This window comes from Alligator sinensis, unplaced genomic scaffold (assembly GCF_000455745.1).
Source record: "Alligator sinensis unplaced genomic scaffold, ASM45574v1 scaffold895_3, whole genome shotgun sequence".
Classification (NCBI taxonomy): domain Eukaryota; kingdom Metazoa; phylum Chordata; order Crocodylia; family Alligatoridae; genus Alligator; species Alligator sinensis.
The window spans coordinates 935,574-960,124 of record NW_005842210.1 but is presented as its reverse complement, the minus strand read 5'-3'; the positions used below and the strand labels follow the sequence as shown (position 1 = coordinate 960,124).

The window sequence follows — 24,551 nt, the reverse complement described above, 5'->3', positions numbered from 1 at the left end:
TCTTCCTGTGGTAACAAGCAGAGTATTAACCTTGAGCCCAACCACAGAATGTGGAACCCTGCTAATTGGCTATGTTGGCTCTAATATCTGCCTACCTCTTGGCAATCAGCAATAACTTATGCAGGATGTTGTCTGTACTTTATATAGCATATTGACATTTGAGGGTTAATCCCTCAGGGATATTCAGGTAAAGATTACATGTAAACTACTGAATGCTTAGACTCTAAACAGGTAGTATGCTGTAATGCATATACACTGACTGGAAGTACCCAGAACCTTTCCTGGTTTTCTGTTTTCAGTTTGTTTTCAGGGTTTTCTTGTAGAGAGCTCATGCCCTGGGAGATGCTTGTTTTATGTCCTTTATGCTTGGGCAAGGCTGGTCGGTTTATTTTTTATCCCCGAGCCTGATTTGATGAGAATTAAAATGCACAACAGGCTACATGCCTCATTAAATCTCAGACAGCGAAAGAACTGGTTGGGAATTTTTCAGTGAAACTTTTCAAAATATTAATTCATCAAAACCCAAACTTTACATGGCAACCACCGCTTTTGATGAAATTTCTGTTGAAGATTGTTTTTTCCCCCTCAGTTCCAGGACAGAATTTGTGACTGAAATCACAGAAGGCCAGAAGACACCAAATAGCTGGATAGGTAGGGGATTCAACTGGGACAGGAAGATTCCAGTGCAAAACTTCACTTTGAAGCATGGATTTAAGCCTGGGTTGCTCATATCCCAGGTAAATACTCTAACCACCAGACTCCTGGCTGTCTTGGGCTTTCCCCTGCTCCCTGGCTTTTTATGAAAAGCTTTGCAAGGTCTTAGTTTCATCCTAATTCAGAACAGGAAGGTGACTGAAATCTCCAAAAGTTTTGCAGTATGAGACAAGTATTTCCTGCCTTCCTTTAGTAAGCAACCAAACTAACTAAGCCAGTGTTTTCCTGACTCGCTCATCCTTCTGCTATTTATTGCTGATGAGCATCAAACAATTGCTAGAAGATTTATTGGGCTTGCTGGAGAGATCATATCATTTGGCAATGTTTCCTAACATGCTTCCTCCCCATCCCTCCACTGATCTAACTATGCCAGGTTCCCACTCCTACACCATCCATTCTGTCTCTTATGCTGGCCTTATGATTGCAAAATGGAAAGTGAAGTTGGGGAAAGGATACATAAAGCAGATTTAGAAGTCACAGGCACAATTCCCAATTCAAACCACATGGGACTGAGTTTATTCTTGGTGTAACTCCGTCTGGCCCTAGTCCCAGCTCTCATTCCTCTGTCCTTCCCCAGTTATGTTATCCATAGTGTAGTTGTTTTCATGTCCATGTATTATTTGCTTTATACATGCCTCATATTTGTCTCATTGCATGCTCTGTGAGGGCAGATACCAGACCTATTTCTGAAGATGCTGTGTGTATTATAATTAAGAAGAAGAGAATCTTTTGGAAGTGTGGCAACTAGTGACAAGAATAGGGGTAAAATTCTACTTCCCTTGAAAGCAATGGAAGATTTGCTTTTTTACTATAATATGGACAAGATTTCACCCAGACACACACTGAGACTTGAGATCAACAGGGTTTCAGGCATTAAAGAGAAGGTATCTGATGAAACCCCACACCCTTGAATGGGTGCTGTTATCTTATCCATCTGTTAGAATGCTGAAAGGCCATATAATTTATTGACTGAAATAATGAGGAAAATATAAAAAAAGCTGGTATGTACGTTATGTGGAGGAAATCCATTTTTGCTTAGGCTAGATAACCAAATCCACACCTAGAGGAAAAAGTCATCAATTGGAAACAAAGGACTGGAAGGGGCCTTATGAGCTATCAAGCCCAACCCCCTGTGTCCTGAGGCAGTCATTTATCCAAGAAATCCCCCAAATCACCACTTCAAACCCTCATCCAACTACAATTCACAAAACCGGACACAAGAATACCTTAAACATGCTATAGGTACAAGAGCACTGCCAGTGCCCTTCCACCAAAATGGCTGGGAAACAGCTGGGTAATATATACTGTATTTTGAGAGCGCTTATTCTTGGGCAAAGAGCAAGGGTCTTTTTGGTGATATCTTTTATTGGACTATCTGTATAACTGCATAATAGGATGTGCAAAACAGCAGCATTCTGCTTCGACATCCGTTTTGACGGAACAGTGTTTTGATTCGAGTTTTGTTTCGATTCAAAAACACTCTTCTGTTCCGATTCGTCAAAACAGTTTTCCTGTTTTGATGCTGTTTCGACATTTTGATTGGGATGAGGAAGGGAAATCAGCCCAGCTGAATTGAGTTCCCCTCCCCAGTGCTACGATTGGGCTGGGGAAGGGAACTCAGCCCGATCCTAGCACTGGGGAGGGGAAATCAGGTGGTCTGAGTTCCCTTCCCCAGCCTGATCGTAGCACAGGGGAGGGGGACTCAGCCGGGCTGTTTTGAAACTCGAAACATTTCAAAACATTTTGATTGCCCTCCTTTCACTTTGAGGATGTTTTGAAGCCCTTCGTTTCATTTAGAGTTCACTGCTTCGAGCTCGAATTGAGTTGAAACAGTGTCGAAACGAAACAGCTGGCAAAATTTTGCACAGCCCTATTGCATAATATGTTAGATCAGCTTTCAGACAGAATGTGCCCTTCTCCAGGTCTGGACAGACCTGAAGAAGGGCACTAAAAACTTGTAGACTCTAGCTAAAGCTCATCCTACTGAGCCACATCAGTTCTATGACATAGCAGTTTACATGTCTGACCTCTAAGCTTTAGCTTCAGACCCGCAAACTCAAATGAAGCTTCTGAGCTTGCCCCACACAAATCAAACGCAGCTTTGACTGACAACCTACTCAGCGGAATGAGCTTGAAGCCTGAGGAGCCTCACCGCCTGCAGAAGTTGCCTCTCCTAGCTGGTACAGGGATACAGAAGTGTGCATGGCTGCTTTTGGGTCATCTTCTCTTCTGTGGCTTCAGCCCTCAAGGCTTCCCTTCTCATTATCTACCAAAAAAGAGGGTACAGAGAAACCACTATGGCAACCTGAGGACCACTGTACCAGCTGCAGTCTGTGGGTTAACCACAGGTTACTGGTTCAGGGACCCAGTGGTCACACCTTCTTTCATCCTTTCCTCTCAGACCCACTGTATTGAACTAGCAGAGAACATGCCTGTATAGATTACCAGAGGTGCAATAGCTTGTTCTAGGTGTCCCTCCCACACAGCAGAGCCACAAATAATGCCTTTGTTTTGTGGGAGCCTTATTTACCTCCAGAAGGAGGATTCTTATATAACTGTCTCCTTTATCTGTGAAAAAGAATCTAAGTTCATTTGCTTAGCTAACAACCTGACACAAACCATGTGTAATTAATTGGCATTCCCTTGGATACAAAATCAAAGTCTTTGTCATATGAATAAGTGGAATCCTGTGTTTCTCTACTATGTTAAGTAAACACAAAGAGGAAAAACCTAAACGAGATAGCCCCATATACTGAAGACATTTCCTCTGGCTACTGCACCTAAATATCTCACAGCTAAGAGATAAATTGGAATAAACAGCTGTCACCTTTAAATAAATACTCTGGACAATGTATGATCTGCTTTTCTCTACTTTATTTAGCTGCTCTCCAGTGCAAACTCCCAAGTCTTTGCTCTGCCTCAGTTAGCAGAGCATTTATTTTAGAATCAACTGTATTTGTTAAGGCTGTAACAACGAAAGGCATTTCCTGAGAAACTGCAAGGATGAGCAGCATGAAGGAAAAACAGCTGCGGAAGTATGGGACTGTAGTAATGCTCTTCATTTTCCAAGTTCAGATTTTTGGGCTCGATGTTGACAGCCGACCTACAACAGAAGTCTGCTCGACACACACAATTTTACCTGGAGCAAAAGGTGAGGAATATAAGCTTGCTAATACTAAGGCCAGAGCTAGTCAGATTTGTTTTATTTTAAATAGGGACATAATGGGACTCGGGTATGCACAGGATATACATTTATGTCGAGCTGGAGAGGAAAGATCTAGTACTGAAGATGGAACAAAGACCTGACAAGCAGAATTTTGGGGAGGAAAAGGTACTGTGCTGAGAAGAGACAATTGTATGATTTTTTGAAGTTCCTGTTACAATCTGCCACACATTTATATATGGTATAGGTCTCTTGCACAGTTTTTTCCAGCTACATTAGACCTCTCCTGTTCATTTTCTGTGTTCTATTTGCATTAGGTTGCAAGATAGCTCTCATTCAGATAACATACAAAAATATTTCAGCTTCACTTAAAAGTGAGCATTAACCCAGACACAACTGATGGTTCACTTACACTTATGGAGAGATCTGAGTGCGTTGGAACTCAGATGGAAACTGTGCTCCCTGGGACCCCTCCAGCAGCTCCTCTTGACCTCAAAAATAACCTCTCCACTGATTTTACTGGGAACTAGTTTGGCTTTTCAGTGTATAGTTCTTTCATCTTCTGAATGTTTTGCAAATATCTAAGACCAAATTCTCTGCATTAACTTACATCCCATACATTAACTTGCAACTGAAGTCAGAGAAACTGCCTGAGGTACAAATCAGCCAGGAACTTGGTCCATAACACAGAAATATATCTTTTAGTGACAGCTCTGAAATATTTATTCCAGGCAAGGGCTACTGCAGCCCAAACTCTTGCTTCCTTATTAGTAATTCATTAATTTATCCATAGGCTACAGAATTGGAAAAAATGTGACTGATTTAAATTTTAAATAGAAAAGAGATTATCAACTCCAAAACCTTGCCACAGACTCATTTGTTTTTATGATGGATTATTCAAATGCACATTGCTTAAAGTTCCATTTTTAATCAGCAAATTAATTTCTTCAAGATTGTGGTCCAAGTGTTTAACTTGTGTTGCTGCAACACCTACACAGGGAAATGCAATATCACCTGAGGTTGTGCAAGGAGTTTGTTTAGTTAGTATTTGAATAATGGAAGTTTAAATGCTTAGAGAAAATTTGGATGAAAATGATCTGTTGCACTTAAAATGTTACTGAGCTAGCAAGGTGGCCTAGTGAGAACATGAAAGGAACTAGTCTGAGTTCTAACTATTTTTTCTGAACTAGCAATGACTGGGAATACAGAAAAGGAGCATGTCACAGTGCTATTATGACCCAAGACAAATTAAGCATGCTAATGGAAGATTGTATGCATAATTATAGTCATTCCCTGTTGCATTTTGGCCAGAATGATGGTATGATGACACCAGGGAAGAGTGGAAGAACTGAATGGATCTTTAGCATGCCCTCAGAATTAGATTACTGGTTTAAAAGGGATGACAGCCAAAGACAGCTATGGAGTTCCATATAGATCACTCTAAATCAAGTGATCATCTGACAACAGTCTGCAGTCTATGTGATGGAAGTCTATGGCCTCATTCCATGTTCTTGTGGACAACAGTCTGTGTCAGAAGAATTACAACTGACTGCAAGTAGCATAGCAGCCATAGTTGCAGTTCAACTGGGAAGGGAAAGACTTAATATGGGCCTGGTGCCTGAATCATTTTAATTATCTGTAAAACAGCTGAGGTATACTGACCAGGATGATTTGCAGTACTGCCCTTACAGTACTTGGCCTGTGACTATAACACTCTAAACACCAGCACATTATATCTGCCACCTGGCACTAAATCCACTGACAAAACTTTACTGCTGTATTCCTAATCATAGTGTCTCAAACAAAGATTTCTTTTACTTTTATCACCCCTGTGCCTCCTAGCCCGGGCTTCAGATAGAGTCATCTCTCCAGCCTGTTTCATCCCTCTACCATCTGCCAATAGAAAGCATCATGATATAATTTATTCTGCTGGGAGATAATGCAGTACACTGGATGACTGCAATAATTCTGCGAGCTGCGCAGCTATGCCTCTCCTCTGCCATAATGTACCCGGGAGGAGGTCATAAAATGATTGTGGGTGCACTAAATACCTCAGAATTTATGGTCCTACATTACTTGCACTACCTTGCAAGATTATATCACGTCACCTAAAAGTTCATATTTCCTGCACTGGCTACAAAAAACATAAGCATCCCCCACATGTTCAGAGTTAAGAAACAAAAAATCACCAGGAATTGGTATTTCTTTTGCTCAAGATGAGCAACCATGAGAACTCCCCCTAGCCCCGCCCCCTGCCACATCTGGATGTGCTCTTCTTACATGCATAAGATACCTGAAAGTAATTAACTAGATGGTAGACGTGGGAATTAATTAGCACATTGTGTTGGATGATCAATGGCTTGATGTCTAGTTGGCAGCTAGCATGAAGTTGAGTGTCATAGGGCAGTGGTTGTTAATCGGGGGTATGCGTACCCATAGGGGTACTTAAAAAGACTGTAGGGAGTACAGGGGGGGCTACCTCCGCTGTGTGCACCCCGGCAGAGGCCCAGGGGGCATGTGCCCCCCCCCGCCCCCGCCCAATCTTTGCATGGGACAGGTTTGCGCACTGCTGCACCTGCCCCGGGAGCAGTGCGACACCACATGCCTGCCGCCACTAGGCTGCACTGCACCCCCTGCCCACCCGGTGGTGGGATGCAAGTGTTCTCAGGGCAGCTGCAACAGCACGCAAAGCCCAGTGCGCAGTGGCAGCCACCTCCACCCCACGCTCAGATTGGGGGGCACATGCCCCCCTGGGCGACCACCAGGGTGCGCACAGCAGCAGGAGTCCCCTCTGCACAACTGGATGAGCCACCTGGGCTCCAGTTGTCCCACTACCCAGTCCAGTCAGGGCCACATTCACACCAGCCCCTGCCCCCTGTCTGTGCCCCACTCCCTCCCTCACTGTGGGGGCCTCGATCTGCCCCCACCCCCACAGTCCTTTCCCCTCCCCCAAGACTTACCTGCTGTCTGTGGGGACTTACCAGCACCCCCAAATAATTTTAATATAAAGGGATACAAGCTGAAACTTTGAGACATAAGGGGTACACTTGTTAAAAAAGAAACCCCCTGTCCTAGGGGATGGTCCTGGGGCCGGTTTTATTCAATACCTTGAACGACCTGGAAGATGAGATGGAGTGCACTCTCAGCAAGTTTGCAGATGACACCAAGCTGCGGGGAGTAGTAGATATACTGGGGGGTAGGGTTAGGATTCAAAGAGACCGAGGCGAATAGGAGGATTAGATCAAAAGAAATGTCATGAGGTTCAATAAGGACAAGTGCAAAGTCCTGAACTTAGGATGGAACAATACCATGCACTGGTACAGGCTGAGGACCAAGTGGCTAACCACTGGCTCTGCAGAAGAGGACCTGGGATTTACACTGGACAATAAGCTGAATATGAGCCAACAGTGTGCCATTATTGCCAAGAAGGCTAACAGCATAATGGGCTGCAATAGTAGGAGCATTGCCAGAAGATCAAGGGAAGTAATTCTTTCCCTCTAATCGGCATTGGTGAGGCCACATCTGGAGTCCTATGTCCAGTTTTGGGCCCCCCACTATAAAAAGGATGTGGACAGATTGGAGAGAGTCCCCTGGAGGGCTACAAAAATGGTTAGGATGCCGGGGCACATGATGTATGAGTAGAGGCTGAGAGAACTGGGCTTATTTAGTCTGGAGAAGAGAAGACTGAGCAGGGATTTAGTAGCAGCCTTTAACTACCTGAATGGTAGTTACAAAGAGCTAGACTGTTCTCAATGGTGGCAGATGACAGAACAAAGATCAATGGTCTCAAGCTGCAACAAGGGAAATTTAGGTCAAATATTAGGAAAAGCTTTCTTACAAGAAGGGTCGTAAAGCACTGGAACAAGCAACCCATAGAGGTGGTGGAATCTCCATCCTTGGAGGCTTTTAAGACCCAGCTAGACACAGAGTTGGCTAGAATGATCTAGGTGAGGATGGTCCTGCTTTGAGCAGGGGGTTGGAGTAGGTAACCTCCTGAGGTCCCTTTCAATCCTAATTTTCTATGATCTTTAATTCTGTGATTCTATGAATATCCAGAAAGGCATCAGAATTCCCAGAAGAGGGGATGCAGAATACAAGGTATTTAAATGATAGATCCAAGCACTAGAAAATATCCTGGAGAGAACAATACTGCTTTCTGTCTTCAGCACCTATTTTCTATGATAAACCCTAGAAGTTGGGATGTATTAATTTTTTTTTTTAAGAAAAGGAATTGTTAAGAGATGATAAAGTCTGACCTCTAGTGGTCATACGTAATGTATGATGTATACATTCCACTGACTGCTCCACCCTCTGCTCATGCAGTCCTATTTTACTGTTGCTATACATTGATTTTTGTTATAATCTATTTTAGATCACGAATAGATGTCAACCCTTCAAAAAAATCAACAAAAGCAGACAAGGCTCACTCAATTTAGGTTAGGAAACTGGAAAGTAAGTCCAGATTTGCAAAAGAGTTCAAATCATTTGAACATAGGCTAATATTATGGCCAACTTTTCATACTTTTATGAGAGAGAGTTTGAGGAAATAGTCAGACAGACACCATAGAAATTAAATGTAGAATTCTGTGATACTTGGTCTTAATCTACAGATTTTCATCAAGCAACATGACATATATAGTAAGTTAAATTTAATAGAGAATGATATCATTATAGCCTCACTATTCAAGTTTTGTATGTGGGGCCAAAATTGCAAAGAATATTGACCTACATTTTTAAAGCTTTTTGATCCCCAATTTGAGAGACAGTTCTGTAAAAAGTTTATATTTATCTTGTGCTTTTCATTACAGGATCTCTAAAAGCCTAAAGATTTACCACTGATTAACCAGAGTAGTCAAGGCCAAATTCTGTCTCTCACCGATTTTCCTGGTACAAAGATCAGAATCTGGAGATTCAAATGAGCGTATCAAGAACAAACAGAGAGAGTTAGGAGCAGAAATAAAACCAGAACTTTTGACTCTCAACCCCTTGTTAGAACTGTGGGGAGGAGGCTGATTTTTCAGAAGTGTATAACACTGCTGATTCTGTTGATTTCATTTGGATGTGTAGGTGCTCAGCATTTCAGAAGGTCTGATATTTGATTATATTTGCTCTACAACGTCCCGATCCAACTCCCCTTAAGTCCAGGAACATGGACTTCAAAGGGACCTATTGGGCCCAGCTTGAAAGACTGATGAGGAATGAAATCTGAAGAAGAGAACTGGGTGTTTCTCAGTAGCAGCCTATGCAAAGAGGTCCCTTATTATTTTTCCGATAAATGCTGCTTCTAAACTCTGTGAGACTGGCTGGTGCGTCAAAGCAGCGTTTATTGTGGTCTCCAAGTACTGCTGTCCATCTTTTAGCCTTAATTGTGCTTACACAATTCTACTGGAAAATATCAAAACTCTGTCAGCAACCAGAACTGTCGCTGTCCACATTTCCTTTTGAAAATATACAACGCCTTACCACATCCTATAGGCTGTTCTAGCCCAGAACCAACTTTCCTTACTAACGCTTCACATTTTTTATCTAAAAAACCCTTTCATTTCAAAACCTAATTTCATTTCTTTTTTTCTGCCATATATGGCCTATAGCATATAAGCTAATATCAAATACACATACACGTTATGAGAATCAAGTCAAGGAAGTTATACCTGTATAAATCAGAACACCAAAATCTAAATAATTTGTGTTTTATTAAATAAATAAATAAATAAAGCCAACAGACAGAGGCCCAGATTATCAGATGATGTGGAGCCAACATATACTTCCCTCAGAGTCTACATTAGTCAAGGATCTGACCTATGAATCTTCATGGAAGTCAAGAGTGATTCTACCAGTAGATGTATGCCAGCATAAAACTGGTGCAAACCAAAGATCAAACATAAAAAATCCAGTTATTGACAATTCTTTACCCCATGCTGAGAGTCTAACAATGTATAATGAGAAAAGAGAAAACACAAGGTTTTCCCACACTGTGGAATTTCCCATTGTCGGAGGAGGAGAAACAATTAGACTAAACATTGTGGGTTTCTATCTGTGTACAACCTGCTGATAAAGTGGAAAGAAAAACATTCTCACATTTGGTATCTGGTTTTGGATTTCTCCAGTGGATAATTCTGACTCTCAGGGCTTGTTTGCCCCGTGGTGGGTAGAAAGTCCCAAGTGGGACATACCCAACAACACCCTGTTGACCCACTTCCACAGACGTGCTCAACACCTGGAAGTGTGCCAGAGGGGCCACTTCAAGGCATCCTTCCTTGGCCACTCTAAAGATCATGTTCTCCAGCATGCTTTTGCGCAGTGGATAGGAATGGCCTGGAGCAGCCCATCCTTACTGGTGTACTTACAAGTTTGGAGCACGGCTGTGGGAGCAGGCGGGCAGGACATGCTCAGAAGCATCCTGGGTGGGACACACTCCTGCTACAAAGACAAACCCTCAGTCTCCAGCTGGTAGACATGATCACCCTCACCTGTCTACTCTGAACCTCAGAGAGCACGTTTCCTAACCCTTGCATCTTAGAATCCATAAGTAACTTGAAGGGGAGGCTTTGGTACAGGCACTCTAGATTGGCAACCTACATTCAAATCCACATAACCCCTGGACAGCCTTGGAAACCTCTTATATCATGGCAGGTAGAAGAGCAACCAGCTCATCAAAAGCTTTTGTCACATAATATTCAACAAACCTCATGCACTTCTGTACAGCTTACACTGTGGTGAACCCAGGCCACGTCTTGACAACTAGGTTTTTTTTTAGATCCAGAAAGCCCCATTGTAGTGTCACAATATAGGCAAGCCATCCTATAGGATCTCCTCCTTCAAAAAGTGGCACTTGGAAGATTTGATGTTCAATCCATAGCAGGGCAGCTGGGTGACTGCCACATCTAGGTGTTTCAGGTGCTCCTCATACATCCAAATGAACAATATCATAATATCATAATATTTTAATAGTTAAAATTTTAATATCATAATATTTTTGAGGACATTTTAAAGAAGTTATGGTCACAAGGCAAAGTCCTCGTGAACTGTTGAAGTGATCTGAGAGCACTGCAAAAACGTAACATAAACGTGAATTTGTAGAATCCCATGGATAAGCTAATAGTTTATTCATACTCCTCTAGAGCTGTCAGATTGTCAGCTTCCTTGAATCAGGTTAATAGTGGAGACCAAGGAAGTGGATTCATTGAAAGCCAGTACTTCTGTATGCAAAGGAAGTAGATTAACAAGTTCATGCAAAGTTCAGCTGAGTTTTTAGTAAGTTTAGAAACAACCATCATTTCCTATTTTTCTTCTTGAAGAGGGCAATGGTATTTACCAAGGGTTTGTAACTTCTGTAATCACATCTTTTTTCTACACCTCATCAAATTGCCCATTGAATTATACAAGTGGGTATGACAAATTAGGCTGTGGTCAGTGACAATCAGGTGCTAGATTTAAGTAGCACAACCCAAAATCAGCCAGATGTTTAAAAAAGTGACCATTTATTATTGATGTTTTGCAAGGCAATGGGACATTTGTGGCATCTGGTCTCTCAGCACCATCTACCACAGCTGTTCAGTCTAGCTGGGCAATGCATGCAGGGCAGCCTATAAACTGCAGTGTAATGCTGCAGGTAGATTAGTTAGCCCTGCTGAGAGGCAGAATTAATTAGCCTGGATGTAGTGTCACTTGAACACACCTACGTCGCTTTTCATTTGGAAATCAGTATTAGAACCACTTTCATGTGGTGCTGAGAGGTACAACTAATTAATCTGGACATGTCAACATGCAGACAGCTGCCTCCCGACTCAGCTGCAATACAGATGTGCTCCCGTGACACCAGCCAGCACTGCAGTCTCTCAAAAGACAGAGCAGAATGCTTTTGGTGTCAAACTGGGACCATTTTTTTCCAAATTCAACACAAAAGTCCTATTTCTGGGAGTTCTCTGGGATAAAGCCCAATGCAGGCATCTCCCAGAAAATGCAGGACAGCTGGTCACTTTCACTGGGCAAATCCTGGTTAGGCCCTAGATTGGACAACAGAAGCCTCATCCTTTCAATGGATTGAAAGATTGTCCTACCAGTCAACTGGCCATGGCGGCACTTTCTGTAGAGCAACTTCTCCCACCAGGCTCAGCAGGACTCAACTTTCTGGTGTTCCAGTGCATATTACATTTAGGACCAGTATACCATAAAGCCAATCTGGCCAACCTCAGTAAGTCATGGGCCCCCATGCACTGTGCCAGATTCATTAAAATATGGCAGCTGCACGTGGAAAGGCCTGTAGAGAGACTACAGCTGGGAGGATTCCTGCCAAAACTCCCCAAATCCTGTTTGTGGCACCATGTAGGAGGGCAGTGGCCGCTGTGGGAGAGAAATAGAAGGCAGGCTGGAGTCAGCAGGACAATACAAAGGTGATGTAGCAGCCATAGGAATTGGATACCACGTCTTCTGTGAGAAAGTAGACATGCAATTCCTGTTAGGGTTCCATTCCCACATTCATGGGATACTCTCGCTCAACACTACCATTCAGGCACCTATCAATAGCTATTTCACTCCAAAACTCACTCAGTTCACAAAGATGCAAGCCAGCTGTAAGAAGAGATGCAACCAGGATACGGAAAAAATCAGAGATTTATTAAACTCCTATCAGTAATACAAAACGCCATTTTATTCAGCGTTCCTTCTACTCTGGCACTATCCCCTTAAAGATTCCAATGTCTATTAGCATTCAGGCAACTTCTTAGGACTTTCTGGCCTTGCTCCCTGTCAGTTGCAATCAGAAGTGTTCTGATGACCCGTAAATGTCATTGATTGCTCATGGCTTTTACTCCCCTGTCTTACAGAACTGCAAACAGGAAAGGTTGAGCAACTTGTGCATGTCCATTTCAATAGTCTGATTTTTTAAGTTAGTGATGTGCAGCAAGTAGATCAATTGGATGGAATCCTAGAAAGGTATCTAAAATAAAACCAGGTTTCTGCTGAAGGCAAGTACCCACACATGGGGTGGAGAGGGGACACCATTAGTTAAACATCTGGTCCCTCTGTACTTTAAAGACAATCTGAGAGTTGGGATAAAATTGAACCTGCCCCATAGCACCTTGTCCACCTCTGAAGAATACCAGTTCAGAATGTGGCCTGTAGGCCATAAGCTCTTTGGGGGAACGGCTCTCAGTGAAGTCACAGCTCCACAGATTTCAGCAGAGCTGGCATTTTATCCCTCCTCTTATTTTTCAGTACAGCAATATGCACATGTAGGGTGTTGTACAAAGAAGAGCAGTAAAAATATGCTAGTTCCCATTCAAAATTCAGATTCAGGAGTAGGATCTAGGTCCACCTCTGATGTAAACCAAAGTATTATGAATGTACATACTGAAATAAATTGATCTGATGCTATTAAGGAGGATGGCCTAGGCACATAAAATTGAGATGAATTGACTTGCTCATTTAATTAAAAATCCTCCCTACCTGGTTGCAATTTAGTAAGAAGCCACAAGAGGACAGCACAAGCCAAGCCTTTATACTCCACTTCAAAAAATGCGAGTCCCAGGCAAGAGGAGAAGGAGGAAGCACTACATTTATCATCATGCAGCACTTCTTCAGTGTTATTATTAGGGTGTTTGAAGTTATACCTAACTGAAGAAAGGGTGCAATTGATTGAATGTTTGTATTTTCTTCGTTACAGGGGTGTAGGTTCTAGCCGTGTTGGTCTAAGGACATAGGCAGACAAGGTTCTTTGGGTGAATCTGATATCTTTTATTAGACCAACTTAAATACTTGGAAAACAATTATTAAGCAAGTTTTTGGGTTCAAAAACCCTTTGTCAGGCTAAGGAAGTATCAGCAGTTGGTGTGTGCTCTTTTCAATCCAGGAAGAGCACACACCAACTGCTGAAACTTCCTTAGCTTGATGAAGGGTTTTTGAACCCAAAAGCTTGCTTAATAATTGTTTTCCAACTATTTAAGTTGGTCTAATAAAAGATATCAGATTCACCCAAAGAACCGTGTCTGCCTGTATTTTCTTCAGCCTTTACTTCCCACTAGTCCATCTGTTAATGGTTTGGAAGATGATTGGTATTCACTCTGCTCACAAAGGTAGGCTAGTATCATTATATATATTTTCCAGGTGGGAAAATTGAGGCACAGTTTAGTGAACTGATTTATCCCCAAGTCACAAAGTGAGCAGAGATAGCAATAGAAACCCCCTCCTCTAATCTGCAGCCATGCACTGGCCCCAGCTAAACCACTGGCATCCTGATACCTGGCCGATAGCTACTCTGACACAAAAGGAACCACTGCAGCATTTAATTCTCACTGTAGCAAGTGGGACAGGAGGAAAGCAGATGCAGGAAGTAATCACAGTGGGCGCGTCTATACATGTCCCTACAGCGCCGTTGTTACTGTGCCATCATTTAGTACTTCCTTAGGAGGTACCAAATGACGGCACAGTAATAGCTGGTGGCGCACAGTTATTTTTAGCTGCTACATCGCCATAGCAACATGCTATAGCAAGGGAGCGCATCACTATGGCGACGTAGCTGCAGCGCCATGGTTTGTGCCCGCTGATGCTACATTACCATAATGCATTGCTACAGTGATATTGCATCTCATGTAGATGTGCCCAGCTTTGGATAGCAATTACCTGTATTTTTCTGGGGCAATGTCTCCAAGGTCGACAGTATTGTCCAGCGATGGTACAAAACATCCTTTTTGCTCAGAGACTCCCCGACAACTCTCTCCTGACTTTTTTTTTGTTGGTTCTTTTTTAATGGGAAGCAGACAGCTTGATCTGGATTTATAAAGGGCTCGCCTCCCAGAAACATATCTGTACTCACCTTTACAGAATCACTGAGGAGAACTTCAAGATAAAGGTTAAGAGTCCCATTATTTGCTAATTACAGGCCCTTTCATTTCACTGTTTGTTTTGTGATAGATGGTTTAAAGAATGCAATAAGTGTTGTTTGTGAATGAACATAATCCTTACTCACCTGCCAGCGCAGCACCCAGCCAACTGCTCTACAAACCTGCCCTTTGGAAGGAGTGAGCTTAACATTTAATTCAGGAAAATCTTTTGGCTTAAACTGTGGATAAGTACCACCCTAATTGGTTTGCTTGTTTATTCCCAGGACTTCCTGACCCCCAACCCTTTCAGAAATACACACACACACATTTTCTCTCTAACTCCTGACTGATGCTCAACCTTTTCTCTTTCTCCTTTTAAGCTAATGCGCACCCCCTGGTCTGGCTACCAGGGTGAGTCAGTCATGGCTCTGTCCTTCCATACAGGATCCTAAGGCTTGATGATCTGTCATAGTTTGTCTCAACATATCACCAGTTTTATTCACTGATTTCAAACCCTGTCTCCTATCAAGAATGAAGAAAGCACAGATTTAATTTCTCTTTGAGCAACATCAAGCCTAACTCAGAAACAAATTAGATAAGAGCTTTCAGTTCATTTCATGTTTTCATTTAGACAAGATGAGACCTCAAACCACTTGTATTATGGACCTTGGTACCAAGAACAAGTCAATGTTACCCTCCCTAAAACCTTGTTGACTGCTGAGGTGTTCGTTCTTTTGTTGCTCAAGGATGTTATAATTTGGCACAAGTCTGGGACTTGGCTTCAGTGTCTGCCTCTGCCATAGACTTCCTATGTGATGTTAGGCAGATTATTTAATCATCCTGTAATTAAATTTCCTAGCTGTGAAAGGCAACAGTATTTCCTTTCTGTCACCACTGGTCCGTCTCACTTGCTGAGGTGGTGGGAGAAGCGGAGCTAATCTTAGAGAGTGCCCTCCTGCCACTCAGCCTCTGCTCCCCACCGGCTCCCTGCTATCAGAGCAGAGGTACGTGGAGATCATGGGCTGGAGAGCCAGAATCCTGGCTCCAGTGGTCTCCTGGCTACAGGAAGCAGTGCCCAAATTACCAAGAGGGCAGCACCCCTACGGTGCCAAAGGGGCAGGGCCCCAAGAGTGCCCCAAGTGCTGGGAGCCCCAGTACTCTGGCACTGCTGACGCTACCACTCCTTGCACCCCGGGTGGGAGGAAGGAGGTGAAAGTGGCCAAGTTAGTGGGAGAATGTGGTGGGGGAAGAGAGCTGCACTGTGGGACACTATGGAGGACCAACCACCTGCATGGACATAAAGTGGAACAAAAAGGTACAAAGTAATACCTGCTCCCTCCATGGAAGTGTATATCAGTACAGTAGGGTTGTTTTTTTAAATTTTACTACATTTCTAAAGCTTTTTGCAAAGTTCCAAATATTATGTCTGTCTGCACCCTGAGCTTTTCTTCCTCAGAAACAGATTTACATGTATTATCCTGAGTGAAATGGAGCATGATCCTTAATTTGAACTTTTTGAAGGGGATGAAGGAGAGAAAGGAGATCGAGGAGAAATGGGAAAACATGGAAAAGTAGGACCAAAAGGACCAAAGGGTATGTATGATTATTTTAACATTTTTGCTATATTAATATTGAGGTCTAGAACAATACACCAATTACTAGTATTGGCAATAATTAGTATACATATCTTAGTACAACATCAATGCAAGATATCACAATATTTCTAGGCATTATTAATTTAAACCTAACACCATCCCCAAAAGCTAGGTATGGATACTAGTGTTATGTGATATATTACGTGCATGTATGGGATTGGCTGAAAATAGTCATGTGACAAGTCAAATAAATGTTTATTGCTCATCTAAGTAATCTTCTCACCTAAGATGTGGACCACTGTTAGCTACTTGGGTCATGTCTGCAAGCCTAAATCTATATCATATCCCAAACTCAAGTATACCCTAAAGTGGAACCTATAGTTTACAGAGTTACCTCTTTAGGCCAATCAATTATGACATTCAGTGGAAGGCCATGTCTTTTTTACAGATGAGTACAAGAAGGCATTCAAGGACTATGTGACTTGCCTCTATTCAGGAAGACATTGCTGTTACCTCCTGCAGATATTTAAATATCTGCAGAAAGAAATTTAGCAGAAGGAAAATAGCTAGATAATCCACTGCAATACTCAGTGGGAACCTTGTTTGAATATTAAAATTACAAAGTTAAAAAGTTAAGATCACGTTAAATCACTTGTAATGCTGAGACTGAAAAGGACAGAGGACACACTAGAAACTGACACAGGGACTTTCAAAGCTAAACATACAAGCTGCTACACTGTTAGTGAAAAAGGAAAAAATTCTGCACCCTGAGCACCCTGGGACTAGGGGACTGTAAAAGACCCATATACTCAATGGCTGGGGCTGAAAGGAGAACCTATAACACACATTGGGCATGTCTACATGTGCTATTAGGGGACATCACTAAACTCTGGATCTTATTGCCCCTCCGTTTATTGCTCCCAGGAAGCTCCCAGGCACACAATCTGCATGTGTGCCCAGACCACAGCACACTGAGCTGGATTGCAGCAGCTCTAGCTGGAAGGGGGCCCCAGGAGGTCAGCCTGCCAGCCTGGGGCTGCTCTGCTGAGGCTCAATGTGCTGCAGAGGGGATAGCTGGGGCACAAGGGTGCATCAGTGCAAAGCTAGCTGGCAGGCAGCCCCAGCACTGAAGTACCCTTGTGTCCCAGCAAACCGGTCAGCATCTACATGTGCGCTGCTGCGTACAAAAGTACTCCACAGCAGGGTAATACTTATATTAGCTGTGTGCACCCTAGTAGGGGTGCACATGCAGACACTGAGGTGTTTACTCTGCAGTTAGTCAACTGAACAGTAAACGCCTCGTAGATGCACCCACTCACATTTACTACCAGTTACAACCGAACTTGCGTATCTTAACAAAAGAACAGATCAATCAAGCAGTTAAACTGTGTCCCAAATACAAATAAAACCATCCATATTCTTTTCATTGCATTCTTCTTAGGAAACAAAGGAGTAGTGGGAGATGTTGGTGATCAAGGAACAATTGGGAAAATCGGTCCGATTGGTGGAAAGGGTAAGTTCTACCCATTCTTGTGTCAAAGCAGGTGTGTATCAAGGGCATATGTGTGATTTTAAGAGTTACAGCTATTGGGTGAAATTATTCACATTTAAATAATGCCTGTGATTTATGTTCTCCAAAAACAACTAGTGTAATTGGCTATTATGATATAATCTGAGATGTATGCTCTAGTACCTATTTGGAATACACTGGACTTGTTTGGCTCGGACACTTCCCTAGCTGAGCTAAGCAAACTGCTCTGTTTTAGATTACATGACTAAAAACACAGGGAGAAACCTGAGGCTCATTAAAGATAATAGCTAAACATTGGCTGCTTGAAGACCTTAAAAAAACAAAAACAAAAAACTGCTTAGCAAAAGCAGCAGCACATTACTTTGACCCGGCTCCATAGCATCTGTAGAGATCAGGTGCTTCAGCGAGGCTTTTTGGCACTTTTAGCTAAAACTGATTCAATAATCTATTAGATAAAATTACCAAAAAATGCCTTGCAAAGCACCTGATCTATACAGACGTTGGGCGAGCTGTATCCAACTAACATGCTGTCTTTTCTGGGCATGCGCTGGGCTCAGCATGGGAGTGTGCTGAATTTAAAGTAGTGCACCATTTTAGGTTTTTTTTAATGCCTGCAAGCAGCTAGTATCAACTCTAGTAGAGCACCCCCATTTTTGCCCATATGCTTTCAAAGTAAATGAACAAGAGTTACTATTTTGCCACTTATTTTTGATGCATAGATTCATAGATGTAGGGTCGGAAGGGACCTAAGTAGATCATCAAGTCCGACCCCCTGCCCTGGGCAGGAGAGAATACTGCGCTTATATGACCCCGGCTAGGTAACTGTCAAGCCTCCTCTTAAAGACCCCCAAGGTAGGAGCCAGCACCTTCCCTTGGAAGTTGGTTCCAGATACTAGCCGCCCTGACTGTGAAGTAGTGCCTTCTAATGTCCAGCCTGAACCTACTCTGAAACAACTGATGGCCATTATTCCTTGTTACTCCAGGAGGTGCTTGGGGGAACAGGGTCTCTCCCATTCCCTACTGGTCCCCCCTGGTAAGTTTGTAGACAGCCACAAGGTCCCCTCTTAGCTCTTCTCTTGTGAAGGCTGAACAGGTTCAGGTCCCATTGCCTCTCCTCTTTGGGTCTGCCCTGCTGTCTCCGGATCATGCAAAGTGGCCCTCCTCTGGACCCTCTCGCATCTGTCCTGAAGTGCAGAGCCCAGAACTGGACGCAGTACTCCAACTGTGGCCTGACCAATGTTGCATAGAGGGGGAGGATCACCTCCTTGGCCCTGCTCGTGATGCATCTGTGAATGCATGACAAGGTGCGGTTGGCCTTACTGACCACGTCCTCACATTGGCGGCCCATGTTCATTTTGGAATCGTTAATGACTCCAAGATCTCTTTCTGCCTCTGTGCTTTTGAGAAGGGAGTTCCCCAGCCTATAAGTATGCTGCTGGTTCTTACTGCCCAAGTACAGTACCCTGCACTTGTCAGTATTGAATCCCATCCTATTCTCATTCACCCACCCCTGTAACCTGTCCAGGTCCAGCTATATCCTGTCCCTCCCTTCTAGCGTGCCTACCTCGCCCAAATCTTGGTGTCATCAGTGAATTTGAACAGGGTACTTTTCACCCCCTTATCCAAGTTACTAATAAAGAGATTAAACAGTGCAGGCCCGTGGACCGAGGCCTGGGGCACCCCACTGCCCACATTCCTCCAGGTTGAATATGACCTCTCCACCACCACTCTCTGCGTGTGGCCCCTCATCCAATTTGTGACCCATCTGACTGTGTAGGCATCAATGACACAGTCGCCTAGCTTTTTAATGAGAATGGGGTGGGAAACAGTGTCAAAGGCCTCAGTAAAGTCCAGAGACTACATCCACTGCGACACCTGCATCCAGTGATTTTGTGCCCTGATCATAGAAGGCAATCAGGTTGGTCTGACAGGACCTGCCCCTACTGAACCTATGCTGGTTGCCCTTGAGCATTGTCCCCCCTGCTGGTCCTTCCCAGATGTGCTCCTGGATAATCTTCTCAAATAGCTTCCCAGAATCGAAGTAAGACTAATGGGCCTTAAGACTAATAAGTAAGACTAATGCCACAGAGTTGTAACTACCTTGATGCACAGGTCATGGATAAGCTTCTTGAAAAAGATTAGGGGTGCAGACAAAAGTTCAGCTCCTCACTGTAACTCAGAACACTTTTCAGGAAGCATTCTGAATTACAAAGATCCCCTGGACCAAACAGAAGTTCACTTCTGGTTCCAGGGGAAGGGAAATCTAGCTGTTGGCTGGGAGCGTGCAGTTGGTTTTCCTTAGCAATGACCCCTCCTCCTTCCCAGCCTGTCCCTGTTTCAGAACAGGAGGGTGAAAGGGACCAGAGAGAGCTTTTTCTAGGGAGTCCCCAGCCAGACCCTTTCCCCCCTCCCATTCTGAAAACAGTGACAGGCTGGCAGTCAGCGCAGACAGAAGTTACAGAAGATGATGTTTTGAAACATCTTCATCTGACCCCTCATGCAATGAGTGTTCAGATTTTCACCTGATCGGCCACTTTTGAAGCTGTCTGCAGCTGTGCACTTGTGTTTGGTCATGACTATAGGCTGCTTTCTGTGGCCAGATTGGGCAAAAATTGTCACGTCAGTCTGCACCCTAGATGTGGCAGTGATTTTGAAACTAATGTTCTGAGACCAAGTCATTAGATTGAGAGCCATTTGATTCCTTGCATATCAAGACAAGACTACAACAGCACATGCCCAGTCATTCTGAGGAGTAAATGGCTTAATAGCCTCAGAAAAGGCCTTCTGAAATAGCTTAGTAGAGGTCTACGGGAGAGAGAGTATTCATTTGGCCACAAAAGTGCAGGAATTATAAACACAAAATTGCAAATTACTATATAAAAACATCAACCATTCACACACTTTTAAAACAAATGTTCTTTGGTTTAGGTTTACAGCCCACTTAACCATGAGAGAAAAAGAACAGCATTTATAAGTATTACAATACAATGGAAATTTGATAAAGCATATGACTGACTGATACACTTTGAGGTTTAATTTTGACCCTGACCTGTAACATAAGTAAAGTACAATTAATGTGTACTCAGTACTGGATTACTGTGCGGATCCTATGCATTAGCACTGTTTGTATTTGGTATAAGATGAAAAACTCCTTGAAAGATTTATTTAAATAATGTGAAAGAAAAATGGACTTTGCAACTTAAAAAAAAAAAAAAGAACCCCAAAGAGTCAACTGGGGATTTCTGTACCGTATGGCGAATGACTGGTTAGACTAGAGTAAAGAAAGCCTATGCTTCTATGGCTGGGAATGGGAGAGGTGAAGTAGCCTTTTCAAGAACAGCCCTTGAAACAAATGGGAGTTGGAACCCCACTAGATAAGTGCCTATCGAGATTTTTAGAGTCCTAAAGAGGAGTAAAAATCTGACTTCAGGCCTCTAAGTGTGATCTGTGTTAAGAATTCTGATTTTTGCATTTATGACTTATGGTCTGAATAGATTTCTTTCCCACCTAACACTGTATATATTATTTAAGGCTTCCAGCCCTACGAGGGGAGGCTACGAGACCTGAACCTGTTCAGCCTCCACAAGAGAAGGCTGAGAGGGGATCTGGTGGCCATCTATAAACTGGCCAAGGGAGGCCAGCAGGCAATGGGAGAGTCCCTGTTCCCCCGAGCACTACCAGAAGTAACAAGGAACAACGGCCATAAGCTGATAGAGAGCAGATTCAGGCTGGATATCAGGAGGCGCTACTTCACAGTCAGGGCAGCTAGGATCTGGAACCAACTTCCAAGGGAAGTGGTCCTCACTCCTACCCTGGGGGTCTTTAAGAGGAAGCTAGATAGACACCTTGCCAGGGTCATCTAACCCCAGCCCTCTTTCCTGCCTGTGGCAGGGGGTCGGACTGCTCAGGTCCCTTCCGACTCTGCTAACTATGAAATTATGAAACAAATGTCTTTCAACTCCTTAGGACTGAGTTTTGACTTACTATATAACTCTTGCAGAGCATACTGAATTATGATACTGAGAAGGAGTTTTTGGCAACCTAGGTTATAAATGGAAAAGGTCATTCTGCAAAATGGCAAGCTGGCTCTGCTGGCAAAGTATCTCAATATTTACACCATATCTGCCAAAGCAGACAAATCTTTAATACAGTTCCCTATTCCATTAAGAAACAGAAAAGCAATAGCCAACTATCTTTAGGAGAGTGACTGTTGATTTGGAGGGAATCTCAACTTTTTAAGGGATTAGTTTGTGATACTTTTAAAAGGGCTGGCTTTGATAAGCATCCATCTTTGGACAGTGCCCCCCTCCCCCCCTTAATGATATATCAAATTAGGTTCCCAAGAATTGTAGCACCCAAACTCACTGGTCACTTTTGAAACCATGAGCAATGCCTATTAGTGCTTTTCCTCATAAAAAAATCAATGGGATTACTCTGAATTTGTCTTGGCGTAACCAAGAGTGGTTTCGCCACCATATAATTTTAGCTTTTAGATACATTAATATTTCTTGGTGTCTGATTCAGGGCCGTCCATCTTCTCTTCAGCTTTTATGTTACTGTACAAGAATATTAAAATGCTTAAAAGAAATTTTCCAAAATGTTAGTCTCCATGTGAAATGAAATAACCAGTAAATGCCTTGCTTACATCTTGGGGAAAAAAAGAAAAAATATATGAAGGATAAAAAAGACGTCAAAATCATAGTGGCATACAGACCACAAGGAAAAGTGACTTTAGTTCAGAGATGAAACAAAGTTTTAATTAACAGGGGAGAGAAGAAAATTCTCAGGCAGTTTTCAGCTCCAAATAAGTATTGGCAAGTTTGAAAGAAAGCTATTCCCTCAAGTATTTACAGTACTCTATCCACTACAGAGGTACTTAATTTTTGGATCATTTTCAAAATGAGGAAAAAAAATCAAAAGAAAAAAGATAAAGAAAATAGCATGTTTCCATGGATTTTATCTGAAGTGAAGTAAATTTAATCTCAGCTAGAGCTATTATTTGCCGGATGCATGCATCATTTGATGCATCTGTGTAAACTCACTACTAAGTTCTGTCCTGTGTCTTAAAACAACATGGTGTAGTCAAATACATAGTCAAGTATGGGTTCAACCTTGCAAGGCAGTGACAGAATTCAAGTCCTGCTAATATGACTGAAAGTCATCCAGCATCTCATGTTTATGCTGTATAAAGATCAGTGTGGGAGCATCTACACATGCATTAATGCATCTTATTCACATTAAATTTAGTACCTCCAGTGTCAGGTACTAACCAATTAGGCTGCACTAATGCCCAGTACTGCAGTTGCTTGATTCAGTGCTACCCAATGTGCAGTAGATTATTTTACTGCACATTAGCATATGTTACGGTTTTTATGCGACGTTATAATGTGCAGTAAATAGTCTACTGTGCCTTAAAGCACATGTGTAGACATGCCCTGTGTAGCTCACATTTAGAGATAGTGGTAGCAGGCACTAGCCACCCAAAAGGAGCCAGAGCTATCAATGAGTCATCTATTAAAGTTTCTCTGTATTTTTTCCCCACCTAAACTAGTCAGGGATTGTTTGATTTGGCACATCTGCTAGTACAACACACCAAGGACTTTCTATCAAAAAAACACTAATACATTACTAAATAGTTTTCAAATAGGTTTCAAACATGTTTTTTTTTTCAAACATGGTCTCCAGAGTTAGTTATTTTCTGAGATCTGAAAATACATTTTCTGTTCTGTTCAGGTGAGAAAGGAATCAAAGGTTTAACTGGGACATCTGGAAAAAAGGGGAAAGCAGGTACAGTATGTTTGTTACTACTAGAAGACCCAAGCTGCATCTTTCTGCTGAGGATGGTTGAATCTGCTACTGTGCTTAGTTTCACGAGAGTCTTAAAATGCTGAGTTGCATGAGGCTTTTGAGAGCGTGGATGGATGAATATTATTATATGGATGATCAGTGGAATGGGAAGCGTATCTTAAAGGAGACTGAAAGAGCTAGACTTGTTTAGCCAACCAAATGAAGGCTGACTGAGGATAGGATTGCTCTTGATAAGTATGTCAGAGGAACAAGCACTAGGGAGGGAAAAGAACTACGGAAGCTAAAAAAATGTTGCCACAAGAAAAGATGGATAAAAGTTAGCCATGAAAAAATATAGCCTAGAAATTAGACGGATTCTAACTATCAGAGGTATGAAGATCTTTTTTTTGGAGTAGCTGGAGCAAGAAACACAATTACTTATAAAATGGAGCTTGTTCAGTTTATGAAAGGGACTGTCTGCAGTAGTAGAAAGCTGGACTCAGTGACCCAGAAGGTACTTTCTGGTCCAATGTTCCTAAATACTTTTCATCCTTAAATCATGTTTCACCAGCCAGCCTTATTTTTTTTAATAGATTTCTTAAACTAGGCCACTGTGGTTCTTGTAAGACAGTAACCTCTACCCTCTTCTCTCGGAAAGGAACATGGGAATAAAGCAAACCACAGAGCAACAAAGATGTTACATTTTACCAGCCCAAACATCACTAATCCTTCAACAGTTTTGAGATGTTGTTACTAATTTTAGATAATATTGATTACTTCTACTGCACCATAGCTTCATGGGGCCTTTTACTGACACGGTCATTGCCCTAAAGAGTTTCCAGTATATGGACTCTGTGACTTCTTCTGTGTCCCTCGATGGAGAAGAGTGTCTGCCAGCAAAGGGGATCATTCCATTTTTGTAGCATGCTCATCTCTTTCCA

At 42.6% G+C, this 24,551-nt stretch overlaps 1 protein-coding gene across 1 annotated transcript in view; it reads left to right on the top strand.

Annotated features, from left to right (window-relative positions):
- Nucleotides 1-3,165: 3,165 nt before the first annotated feature.
- COLEC10 (collectin subfamily member 10) overlaps nt 3,166-24,551 on the top strand; it is a 26,832-nt gene continuing 5,446 nt past the window's right edge. The window contains exons 1-4 of the mRNA XM_025207810.1: nt 3,166-3,865; nt 16,219-16,290; nt 17,734-17,805; nt 23,557-23,610. Coding sequence (XP_025063595.1) covers nt 3,718-3,865; nt 16,219-16,290; nt 17,734-17,805; nt 23,557-23,610 — 346 coding nt within the window. The 5' untranslated portion in view covers nt 3,166-3,717. The remainder of the gene's footprint in view (nt 3,866-16,218; nt 16,291-17,733; nt 17,806-23,556; nt 23,611-24,551) is intronic.